At 33.7% G+C, this 13,441-nt stretch overlaps 1 protein-coding gene across 1 annotated transcript; it reads right to left on the bottom strand.

Annotated features, from left to right (window-relative positions):
• Positions 1–3,031: 3,031 nt before the first annotated feature.
• LOC101504971 (uncharacterized) lies at positions 3,032–9,637 on the bottom strand. Its single transcript, XM_004489871.4, has 3 exons — positions 9,299–9,637; positions 7,380–7,460; positions 3,032–3,711 (listed from the first exon to the last, which is right to left on the bottom strand). The coding sequence occupies exons 1-3, from the start codon at positions 9,455–9,457 to the stop codon at positions 3,361–3,363; spliced, it is 591 nt and encodes a 196-aa protein (XP_004489928.1). The 5' UTR covers positions 9,458–9,637; the 3' UTR covers positions 3,032–3,360.
• Between the last annotated feature and the right edge of the window lie 3,804 nt (positions 9,638–13,441).

The raw sequence follows: 13,441 nt of genomic DNA, 5'->3' as shown, positions 1-13,441 counted from the left end.
ATGAGCAAAACTGCAATTATGTCTTAATTTATTTTAGTACATCAAGAAAATTCAATATTCTTAATTAATCTATGTAAAAATAGTTATCTTAAAGTTATTCAAAAGATACACTATTAATGAAATAAATATTTTTTAAAAAAAATCGAAACAAAATATATTTACATGATAAATACTACACACAACAACAACATCAACAAAATCTGCACTGCAGGAACAAGTCGTATAAAGTTCTAACTTATGATGCCTAAGTTCATCGTGGTGACACTTATAAAAACCATAGGTTACAAACACCGCTAATGAATATCATAACTAAATCTTGACAGTTAAATTAAGTCCTTAGTTTTTTTTCAATAGTTATGAAGATATTAATATCCTTTTGTCAAAAAATAACATTATTACGAATTTTCATATTTACCACACCACTGTTAACCAAATACAAAAGAGAATATCCCAACCTTTCGTCGTTGAACCAAACCAACAAATTGCAACACATAATCAATTAGTAATTTTATCAGTGCAATATTAAACCGCAACCATTGTATGACCGCTAACCATATTTGAAGATAGTGCGTGCATTCAAATAACAAATGTTTGAACTCTGTCCAACACCTGCAACCACACGTCCATAGCCTATTATTAGAAACATCGACCCCTCTCCAATAAACATGACACAAACATCGATACCTTTGATAGTACCAACTTATTTAAAATGCTACCTTCTTCAATAATATCTACTTGATGTAATAAAATATATGCTTCTTTAATTGAGTAATATCCGCCATTACAATGAAATCAAGCCCAAAGTGTCAAATTGAGAGAGAGAATAGAAAGAGATATAATAACTCAGAGAGAGTCAAAGATAGTTGAAGAGAGAAAGAGATATAATAATAATATATATTAAAGTAAGGATGACAATTAGACCATGCACCCATAATTATTCGTCTTCATACCCAAATCCATTATGCGGAGCTTTACCGTACCCATTATAGCTTAGACCCATATTCAATTAGACCCATACTCAATAGACGAATAATTACCTGCAAAATTAAGTGGCTATGGGTGCATGGTACGAGTACTATAGTACCCACTCCGTCTCACACCCACATTTATATAAATATATTATTTATTTATTCATTTATTATATTAGTGTTTAATTTAACTAATTTTTTTTTATGTTTTAATATCTATTAATATAATTAGACGATTACAATATTTATAATTGAAAGATTAACGTTTGCAAACTTTTTAAGAATTTGATTATGATGAATGTGTAAATAATTGTGACTTTATAACTAAGAGTTATGTCTTATTAATCGTAACTTTATAATTATACTTGCAACTTCCTATCAATTGTTTTTACAAATCTCGAATAATATTATCGTATGACTTGCAACTTCATAAAGTATTATTATGAATATTATAATGTGTATTGTAACCAGTGTTCATTTGAAATGTTTTGAGTTAAAAAGTATTTTATTTTATAATACTTTATGATTGGATTTAAAATATTTGAATAAACTTTAAATTTAATCACAACAATATCATTTATTTATCAATCTATTTTAGTTAAAGTGTGGGTAACGTGTATGAATATGGACACTTAGGTACCAAAGGGTAAAGGTACGGGTATTAAAATTGATATCCAAGAAGGTATAGAGTGTATGAGTATTTTTTTAAATCGCGGATATGGAGACGAGTACTATAGTACCCTACCCAAATTCTACCAATTGCTCTTTATATTAGAGAGAGTAAATATGTATAATAGAGAGTGATAATCTGTTGACTCTATTGGTAATTCTTGTTTGAGTTACTCTTATTTGAGTTATTGAGTATAATAATTCTTTATAGATATTAAATTTAATCAATTCAATAATTAAATTTGTAGTTCTTACTCGACATATCAAATATATAAATTTTTATATATAAAATAATTTAGTTCATATACTTTGTGAGTGTGTAAAATATTTTACATTGACGGTGAATGACAATTAAATTTAAAAAATAAATAATATTTAATATTTTATCAAATAAATTCATGGTATATATTTAAAAATATAAGTAAAATATTACCTATAAGATTTTATAATTCCACATATAATTATTTGTAATTTTTCATATGTTTTATCGTTAATGTTATGTAAAAATATTAAAATTGAGAAACATAATGTCTATAAAAAATTATTAAGAGGAACAACTCTAATAATAGTTACTTCTAACAAGAGTTCCTTCATCCTAATAATATATAACAAGTAATATATTGTAATGAATTCCAATTTTCTAGGATTCCATTTCTAAGAAGATCAGAGCTTTAAAACAAAAAAATATTATAATGGACAATCTTAATTGTAAAGAAGTAGAGTCAATTGATCCATAAATCACAATTTTTTTTAAATAATAATAATTATATAACTTTTTCTATTATGAAAAATTCGATACTTTGAATTAACGGATTCATAGATTGAAAATAAAAATCCGTTATCCAAACCAAACTACTTCTTCGAGTTTAAATTGGATTAATTTAAATTAAACCCACACTTCAACAAATTCAAATAAAATATGAATTAAATTATTTTAGGAGAAGGAGTTGAACAGGTTATCTAGACTCGAGCACCCATATTTGCTAGTATTTTAATATATTAGATTCAATTAAATGTACTTAATTTTTTTTATCTCAAAAAATAGAAGCACATTTTCAAGAGTGTCCTTCATATAAATTAATTCCATTAAAATAAAAAAACATTGCAAAAAAAAATTATACGGTATTTCATGATAGACATTATTAAGTAGAGTGGAAATAAGTTCTATTCATCTTTATTTAACTCTAAAAACTAGTAGTACTTCTTTCTTATATCTCAGAAGTAAAGGACTATTTTCTGTTAGTATAGAGATTAAAAATATGTAAAATTCAAAAGACCGAAAAAATCGAAATATATAACATATAACGTGAAAAATATATTTAACATAAAAAGTTGAGGCGAAATAAAAGACATTAATCTTTCCGCAAATGACCCCTTGAAGAACAAAACAGGCATAAACAACAACCGTAAATTGCCATATTAATAAAATCTGCGGAAAATACAGATTTACATGGGAAACTTCTTGGAGAAGCAACCCCTGCACTGTTAAGGTTCAAAATAAAATGCTTTGAAAAACTTTACAGAGAACACATTAGACTCCACACCAATCGCTCGGTTGACATAAGCATACACCAAAAATGTAACAAGAATTGGCTCCACCCTCTTGTAATTTCTTGCATGATCCAGAGAAGGAATTGTAATGGCTGTTGGCTTTTTTGCAACTTTTGCAGAAGCCTGATCAGCTAAGAATTTCCAGTTGTCAAACTAATAGGCAGGAACAGGACTAGTCTGCATGCATATCCATTGCAGAATCATTATTGGAATTTGAATCCCTGCCTTGATTGTGAAGAAAGCTGGGATTTCCGTTTCCAACGGAGAATCCACCTTCCTCGCCAATTTGATAAAGCTGAAGACTTCGACGGACAGGGCTCGATAATGCATTTGAAAATACAATGTTCTTTGGTTGATTTTCACTGTATTCGGAGCGGAGTCCTTGCCCAGGTACTGTTTGGCCAGAAGATCCTGAAGTGACTGGAAAGCCTGAACTGGTGACAGGCATCATTGGTTGTGGCTGCTGCTGTTGCGGAGGAGCTCTAGGTGACATTGATGGCTCTTCATTATAATCCAACTCATTCTGCAGGTGGAATGTGAACTTTCATGCATGTATGAACTTTGCTAACAAAAGCATGGTACCAACAATTTTGAAGACTCAACTGGCTGTTTACTTTGTGAAAACATTTCTTGTTTTCATTTCTTAAAATTTGTATTCATTTTACCTTCACGAGAGACTCTTAATGATAACCATTGTTATCGAGGGAAGATGAAATGTTAATTAATAAAGACGCATTTTCGAAAATAATAAAAAGTAGTTTTTTGACATTTTTATTGTTTCTAGAAATGTAGACAAAATACTTCAAAATGAATACATATTTTAAGAAATGAAAATAGGAAATGTTTTCACAAAGTTTAGCGTCTCGATTAGCACATTACATCTACTATGTGACCACCCTCTTATTTTTTAAACAATGACAATGTATCTTTAATACATTTAAATAAGCATGACACCCAAATACTTATGAGATGAGTAAAATATGACCCGACACAAGGATACAAGAAATTCTTAAAAACTAAAGACACGATACGGCCCAGATAAGTTAACACAAATTTATAATAAAAAAAAGTGCATATTTTGCTCATAATAAATGTATGATATTTGTAAAGAAACATTACTATTGTATATTAATGTATAACTAACTATATATGCAGATGGTGATTATAACAAACAAAAAAATACTCTAACCATAACAAAAAAAAATACATTCATATTTCTCCTAAACTTAACAGGCAACATTTTCTTATAATAAATTTGGAAGACACTCCTTGGAAACCTGTGGAGGAGTATCTAAGCTTTGTAGCTGAATTATAAAAGTTAACACAATCGTAACAATATCATCATTCTATTTTCCTAGAGTTCTCAATCACAATCCTACAAATATTGAACATGTCAAGCTGGAGAGAAAGGTAATTGTTATTGTGTACCTTCAGAAGGCAACAGGCAGGATAACAACTTTCAAATAATCATGTTTGCAAAAGTTTAAAATAGAAAATTTATGCTAATAAATGCCACCAGTTGTATAGTAGTTGAAAATGAAACAAAGAACAGAACATACTTTATCCATGAGAAAAATCAAGATGGGTTCCGTTACAACCATAAGGGAAACATACTTTGCAACCACAAGGGAAAACCCGGTCAATGATCACAAAATTAGTCCGTAACATTGCTTTAAACTGTGGTATGGAACCACAGTTACAGCTGCAATATACACTTTTTGCGGGATCCACAACCAGCTTTGCTAAGCTGCTTCTAATAGGACCCAGGAACCCAATAACGAGCTGGGCCGGGAAGCAGATCAGGTTTTGGCCATGAACCACAACCCAAACCATGGAGTGTTAATTCTACACGGAAGAATCTGATGGTTATTGACGTGGCATGGGAGGTGCCACTTTTGGGGGTAATTATGTTAGGATTGATTGAATAAATGAGTGAGGGGGTGATCGTACTATTCATTCATTCATGCAATAGATTGTTAGCTGTTTTTTACAGTTAGGGACAGGGAATGTTTCTCTTTGAAGGAACCTTGGCTCCTGATATTACTTATTTTCCTGTAAAGGTGAAATTGGCCAAGTTGAGTAATGGATGGATCCACAATTATTGGTTCAACTTAATGAGACAGAGGATGTGTTAACATGGCCTAATTTGAAACAAGCTTTGATCGAATGCTACAGAGGAAGGTAATCTGTTTGAGGAACTGGTGGACCTCCAACCGCTGGAGAGTGTTGATGAATTAACTGCCTACTTTGAGTATATTCTGTCTCAAGTCGAGCATCTCCCGGAGACACAGTATTTGAACTATTTTTAGGAGGGTTTCAACCGATTTGCCTGCGCATCAGAACTTTCCATCCTTAGAGCCTTTCACAAGCAATGAAGCTAGCTCGGGATGTTGAGGCAGAGATGAGAGGGGTAATACATTTGAGTCCCCAAGGAGTTGGACCTGGTAACGAACCAAGATATTACAGGGGTGCTATTAGTAGCCACCCTAAGGGAGCAAAGGACATATTAGGGCCTTATACTCAATCCGGCCTCTAAGTAAACTAACTACCAAGTTCTACTCTAAATTGAAATATAAGCCAAAAGAGTATTTGAAAAGTTGATGTATCTAGTCTTAATTTTTAACTAGATACATCAACTTTTCTGACACCACAATTTTTCCTTATATTTCATTCCGGAGAGTATGACTTCATGAGGTTCCCCACACCATTGTAGTAAGACTTCCCAAGGTTCCCCACACCATTGTAAGAGATCAAGATCCTATCTTTATGAGCTTGTTTTGGAAGAAACTGTTTAAACTCCAAGGAACGATGCTGGAAATGAGTTCATCCTATCACCCAAAGACCGATGGACAAACAAAAGTGGTCAACCATTGTTTAGAAGCATATCTGCGTTGTTTTGCCTCTAAACATCCGCCACATTGGTCTCAATGGGAGTCTTGGGCCAAGTTGTTGTATAACACCACATTTCATGTGTGAACAGGGGTCGCTCCCTTTGAAATAGTGTATGGACATAAACCCCCAACCTTGGTGCATTTTGTACCTAGAGAAAGCAAGGAAGCTACAGTGGCAATGGACTTGATGGATTGGGATGAGGCCCTTAGACAGCTCGAAGAACACTTGCAACGAGTACAGGAACAAATGAAGAAATTTGTTGATAACAAGGGGAAGGACGTGTTTTTCGGTAGGAGAGGGTGTTTTCCACAGGCTGAGGCTCCATAGTCAACATAATGTGGTTCGAAGACTTAATCAAAAATTGGCTCCTCACTATTTTGTGCCAATGTCATCAAAGAAAAGTTTGGGGCAGTAGCATATAAGCTGCAGCTCCCCGCGACATTCCACATCAATATGGTGTTTCATGCATCGCAATTAAAAAGAGCCGTAGGGGACTACTCGGTAGAAGTACCCTTGCCAGCAGAGTTGGAGGTTGAACTTGAGCCTCAAGAGAAACCGAAAGCGGTGTTGGTTACTCGAGAAGTTTATGTGGGTGGCAGCACTGTTACCCAATGGCTAGTGCAGCGGAAGGGCAGACCAGCTAATGACACCATGTGGGAGGACGAGTCAATGCTTCGGAGTCAGTTCCCTAAATTCAGCCTTGAGGTCAAAGCTGATGTTCCATAGGGAGGCAATGATAGGGCCCAGGAACCCAATAACAAGTTGGGCCACAAAGCAGATCAGGTTTTGGTCAATAACCCACAACCCAGACCATGGAGGGTTTGTTATAGAAGGAAGAGAGAATTTGATGGTTATTGACGTGGCAAGAGAGGTGCCTCTTTTGGGGGCAATTCTATTAGGATCAAGTGAATAAATGAGTGAGAGGTTAGTCGTTTTATTCATTCATTCATGTAATAGGTTGTTAACTGTTTTTACAGTTACACAGAGAGAATATTTCTCTATGAAGGAGCCTTCGCTCTAGTTACTTCCCTGTAAGAGCTCTACTCATTTTCCTTCAGTAATCAACACATAATCTAGTATTGATCCCAGTTTCCTAACAGCTTCCTTTCAGATAAGATAAATTGCAACAATGCATTTTCTTTTATTGCGGAAGTGTTTGTGTTTATGTGTACCTACAATAGACCACTCCTTTGAGTTGTGTTATATTCCCTCATTTGAGTCACTTCCAATCAGCAGCAGAAGCATGCTCAAATGATATACTACTATATAGATTAGAAAATAGAGAACAATCAAACCAACCTGAATGTAGTTAAGTACATCAACTGTTCCAACCCTAGACCCTCCTTCTTCTTGTCTCCAAATCCACTGATAAAGTTTTTCCTGATATCATTAGAACATTCGACATTAATAAATTATCAACACATGGTCGAAACACCAAAGAAAAGAATACTTCAACCCATGACCTATTGTGAAAGAAAAAGGAGTTGTTACGCTAAGCTAAAACCCTGACAAGGCGATAAATTCCAAAGTATATAATTTCCAACAAGAAGAATAAGATAGGAAAAACTACAACACCGCTTTAATTTATTCACAAACAATTAAGCTACATCAAAGGTGAGAAAGAAAGTAGTACTAATTAAAAATGAAGTCAAAATGAGGTTAGCAAGAAAGTGAAAATCAATCCAAAAAGAGAAGAAGATCAATTCAGTACTCAAGCAAAGAATGGACTAAAAAATGCTAAAGACATGAAAATTAAAAAATGTGACATGCCAGAAGCATCTTCTACTCTTTTTGTCTATTTTGCAATAGCCAAGGTTAATTAATAATTAATATTGTTAGTATTTTGCTGAGGGCGGAGATCAAATTTGCGACCACTTTATCAATCCACTCCTTAACTCCTCCACCTTAGCCACCAAACCAACCTTATGCCAGAAGCATCTAATACTTAACAATAGCTTCTAAACAATAGTTTCTGAAACAATTTACGGCAAAATAGTTTCACATAATAGCAATAATGCTGCAAAAGACAACAACAAAACATATTTTCCATCCAAAAATCAATCCCAACATAATAATAATGAGCATTGGCAAACTCCATTAAAAATTACAAAAACGCGAAAACAGCATCAAAGCAATGTTTGATGGTGAATGCTGCAACGGACCAGTGTTTAAAAGTTACCGAAAACTCTAACGAAGACCAACAACACTCCTCTGAAAGGTCATCTAGATCTTTATGACTGCGACATTAACTCAATCAAATTTATGCAAAAAATAAATCTCTCTGACTGCAACAATAACTCAATTGAATTTATGCAAAAAATAAATGTGTCCTTCAAAACTCGATTCGTTGAACCAACCCCAATCAAGTACGGAAAAATAAAAGTGTACCATAAAACTTGACTCGTCGAACCAACATCAATCAAGTAGAGAAAAATAAATGTGTTCCTCGAAACTGGACTCGTCGAACCAACATCAATCAAGTAGGGAAAAATAACTGTGTTCCTCAAAACTGGACTCGTCGAACCAACATTAATCAAGTAGGGAAAAATAAATGTGTTCCTCAAAACTGGATTCGTCGAACCAATATCAATATCAATCAAGTAGGGAAAAATAAATGTGTTCCTCAAAACTGGACTCGTCGAACCAACATCAATCAAGTAGGGAAAAATAAGCGTGTTCCTCAAAACTGGACTCGTCGAACCAACATCAATCAAGTAGGGAAAAATAATTGTGTTCCTCGAAACTTGACTCGTCGAACCAACATCAATCAAGTAGGGAAAAATAAGTGGGTTCCTCGAAACTCCACTCGTCAAACCAACATCAATCAAGTAGGAAAAAATAATTGCGTTCCTCGAAACTCGACTTGTCGAACCAACATCAATCAAGTAGGAAGAAAAAATAAATGTGTTCATCGACTCGTCTAAACAACACACCAATCAGGTCGGTGTATAAGAGGGCTGTAAACTTAAACATCGTTAGAGTTTAATTCATAAAGGTGGTCCACGATAAAATTTAACAATAACATTCTTTTTATTAAACCAACAACATTACAACGAGAACAAGTTTAAAAAAAAAAAAACCTACAATCAAAACCCGAATACAAGTAAAACAAAAAATAATTTGCATATTTATTATTTATAATTAAAAAAGAAATAATTTAGGGGAAAATGAAAAAGGAGAGAGAGAGAGAGGGAGAATTGATTTGATTGAAATCATACGAGAGCGTTGCGTTGTCCAGCATGGAAGGAGAGTTTCTGGTGATTCATGGCGTGAGTGTATAATTGGGAAAGAGAATTAGCAGCGGTGGAAAAGGAAGCATACATGGTTCGATCGACTTCGTCGAGACTTGTGGCTGTGGATTTTCGCTTCTTCGCCATGGCTGGGGATCGGAGGTTTGTTCGGTTAGGGTCGGTGGCGATGATGGAATGGTGAAAACAGGTCGATTGATTGATTGGGTTTTTTATTTATGAATGAAGGTTGTGAGAGAAACAAAGAGAGAGAGACTCATGGTAACTACGTAAGGCATGAGAGACACGTTAAAATTGCTCCCTCATTACATTTCCTTTTCGGCTACTATTTCAAATATCTCCAATTTATTTTAAATAAATTAAACTTTTGTATTAACCTTATTACAAATTTTACCTCTAACAACATTTATCACATTTAACCGTCAAAGATTTACCATTTAACTTTTTTTTGTACATTGATTATTTGTTTTTGTTTTGTAACGGCAACTTATTTGGTTGCAATAAAAATATTGAAATATAAGGTCTAAGTTTAAATTTAAAATTCTCTATTTTTTCATATTTTATGTGCAAATCTAGTCAATAAGCTATTTAATTAATAAAATAAAAAATTTATCTTTATAAAGTTTTTAACTTTAATTATTTTTTAATGTTAATGTGTCATCTACATAATTAATTTCGTTGTAACTATCTTATATATTATTTTGATAGACAAACATTCATTATTATTGTTATCATTATTAAATTATTGTTATTGAGAAAATAAATAGAGTATTCTCAATCATTCGTTAGAGTTTAAATTTGGTTCATTACATGCATAATCATTTGTAGTTAAAGAAAAATCGATTTTTCAATACAAATCGGTCATAAGATATGTTTCTTATATTTCTTTTATAATTTTTGTAATATGGTTAACTTCAACCTATTTTCTTTATTTTGTTTAAGGGTTGTTGTATTGACTTGTGTGAGTTGTGGTGGCGTAGTGTAAGTTTATTTTAGTAGTATGTGTTGAAATTTATAGTTTTTGTGTTTGTCGTTCACACTAATATTTTAAGATAGTGTAGGTTTTGTTGTGTTTTAATGATTGTGTTATGTTTATGTGCGGTCCACTTACTTTAGTTTGATGAAGAATAAAACTTTGTGTTTACATGTTGTATGGTTGTTTTTTATGTTGAGTTCCACCATGGTGGATAATTTGTTGATGACAAAGGAACATATGTTGGAGATGTGGCAAACTAGACATGTGATAGGGGATAAGTGGAGCTACTTTGAGATTTTCGACCTTGTGAAGGAAATAAGGTACTTAGAAATACTAGGTATATGCTAGCTATGATTTTGTTGGATAATTGAGATTATTAGAAGATGATTTTGGGTCCATAAAGATGGTAAGTCGAGCTAAGAGTAATGGGAGAAATGATCTATATATATTATGCCCAATGTCCCAATCATAAATAACTGTTGAATTCTTGAACTAGTGGATGAAGTTGAACTAGTGGATGAGGCTCAGCTAGTTAACGAGACACAATTTGTTAATGATGTCCAATATGAAAATGTGGCTCAAATTATGATGTGTTCATTGTCGCAGCTGAAGCCCTAGCTAATGGAATGGTCCAAAATCAAAGAGAAGAAAATGTAGGTGTTGAGGCCCAACCTAAAAGTGTGGCCCTTATGAAGATGTGTATGTTGCTGAAGCGGGCTAAAATAAAAGAAATATATTAATGTTGATGACAATGAAGATAACACATTAATGTTAGGTTTGAAGACTAAGAAGATGAAGGGATAAATGAGGCCAATGTTGATGCTTATGTAGTAAATGGGGATGGTTAATAATTATGTAGTGAATGATGTTGGTGCAAAAAAACAAAAAGAACAACGTGGAAGACCCAATAAAAATAAGAAAGGATCTCCTTCTAAAATGAGGAAAGAAAGTCTCAAATGAAGTAGCAATGTCGATTTACAAGGAATGGGGGTTTGAATTGTAAATATACCTATTTAAAATTCCTGAAAAAAAACCCTAAGATTTAACTCAAGAATGATCTTGGTTAACAAAGCAGAAAACGGAGAACGTTCTTGGTTAGCTTAAAAACAGAAATTTAGTTTATGTTTTATCTCAATTAATCAATTAAGCTTAATAAAGAAAAGGATAAGAGAAGGAATACCACACAAGAATATAGGGGTGGACAATATATTCGGACCCGACCGAACCCGACCGACCTATTAGGATATTTATGTTTGTGGACGGGTTTCTACAGGTTGGTGGGTTAGACGGGTAAAAAATAAGGATTTAAATGGGTTTACGTGGTCGGGTTCGGGTGATTAATTTGGACCCGTCGATACCCAAACCCGACCGAATTTATTATTCTTATTATTATTATTAACATTATTATACAAAGTGTTACACATGTTCACATATACATAAGGCCCAACACAACCCAAATCAATTTTTTAGTTTGTTTTTTATAAAAAAGGCCCAATTATAAATAGAAACCTAAATCTATTGAAACCTTAATCTCACATTTTCCTCTCTCTCTATTCCAGCCGCCGCCCCACCCTCACTCTCAATCCAGCCACTCACTCTCACAAACCAGCCGCCCCACTCTCTCAAACTTTTGTCTCTGATACTCACACAAAGCCACATCTACAGCCTCACATCGTTGTCGCTGTCACTATTACCGTCTTCACCATCGTCGTCTCACCCTAGCCTTCACCATCGTCGCCGTCTTGCCCATCTGCGTCTCACCATTTTCTGCTGTTTGTTTGAAAGTTATTATAATTTATGTGTGTTTTGGTTTGCTCTTCTCGTCAAAGTTACTCTTTAGTATTTGGATTTGATCCAGTAGAAACTTTTTATTTTAATTTTTATGAAAAACGGCTCAAAAAACATATTAACTCTTCAAAGGTTACTCGATAAATCCGACCGTCTAACCCGAGACCCGAGACCCGATCTAAATCGCTATAAAAAGGGTCGAAAATGGATCTATATGTGTCACTCGTGGGTTGATTCGGATGTGGGATTTGAACTCGAACCCACCCGAACTCGTCTGATGTCCACCCCTACAAGAATATATCTTGGTTTATCCAACTCGGGCTACGTTTAGTCCTCACAATTGTGAGATTTTCCACTAAGTGTTCAAAACAAAGAACATTCTTGGTTTTACAGCACCTAGCTTAGATCAATCTTGATCATTTACAAGCTTTATTACTTTCTACCCATAAAGTAAATTAATCACCTATCGATCTTGATAGAATCTGAGATGTCTTAATTCTTGTTTGAGATTCGATTCTTTACAAAGAATGCAGTAGTAATAACACAGTATTGATATAAAAATTCAGATTGATTCTTCTTTGTGAAAATGAGAATTTCAAGTATGTGATTGTGAATGATTTTCGAGACTTTGATAGGACTTGAAGTTCTACCTTTTTCCTGAACTCTGGCCTTTCTTTTATAGGCATTTGGAGCATTTAATATTGGTCAAAAGAGCTGTTGGTAGTGCTCTATCAGTTTTGACCAAAACCAATGTTTATGATTAAAAATATTCCAGCCTTTGATCATTTTGAATCTGTTTTGACTGATGTTGTTACAATCCTTTTTAATCTGTTTGCCTTCGAGTATAAAAAGCTTTGAAGCTTCTCATTCAATCATTGATGATACAGCTTCGATCTGGAACCTTTAATATGTCCAAAATAGTTTGTCAAAAGATTATAATCCTCTGCAGAAGTAGGATATCAAAACTGAAATTATGCAGAAACGGAGATTGATTATCAATCTGGTTATGGCAGTTTGAACTTTCTGGAGATTCTGTTTTGATCATTATGGATGTCTTCCTAATGTCTTTGTATAGATCAAGATTGATTGAACTTTTTTGACTGAATGGGTTTCAATCTGTTTTAATTGGCCTGATTCGAGACCTTTTATCTTAATGATTCAAAAATCTTCTTTAGCTGAGATAAGACTTATTTGTTCCTTGCCATGTACTGATGACTTTTGTATAAAATTCAGAGGCAAAAACTTCGTTGAAATAGTGGAGATTGATTGGTCAAGATGATGTGACGATCAGTCTTGAGTCTGAAGATCATTCTCCATTTTGTCCAGAATGTTCTTGTTTCTTTGTATGT

This window comes from Cicer arietinum, chromosome 2 (genome assembly GCF_000331145.2).
Source record: "Cicer arietinum cultivar CDC Frontier isolate Library 1 chromosome 2, Cicar.CDCFrontier_v2.0, whole genome shotgun sequence".
Lineage (NCBI taxonomy): Eukaryota > Viridiplantae > Streptophyta > Magnoliopsida > Fabales > Fabaceae > Cicer > Cicer arietinum.
This window is presented reverse-complemented; position numbering and strand designations above follow the sequence as displayed.

Excerpts from the sequence above, each read along its gene's own strand:
- LOC101504971 (XM_004489871.4), bottom strand. The coding sequence starts at position 9,457 with ATGGCGAAGAAGCGAAAATCCACAGCCACAAGTCTCGACGAAGTCGAT. Across the intron at positions 7,461-9,298 it reads CTGGACAACGCAACGCTCTC|GAAAAACTTTATCAGTGGAT; the intron begins GTATGATTTCAA and ends TAATGATATCAG. Across the intron at positions 3,712-7,379 it reads ATGTACTTAACTACATTCAG|AATGAGTTGGATTATAATGA; the intron begins GTTGGTTTGATT and ends TTCCACCTGCAG.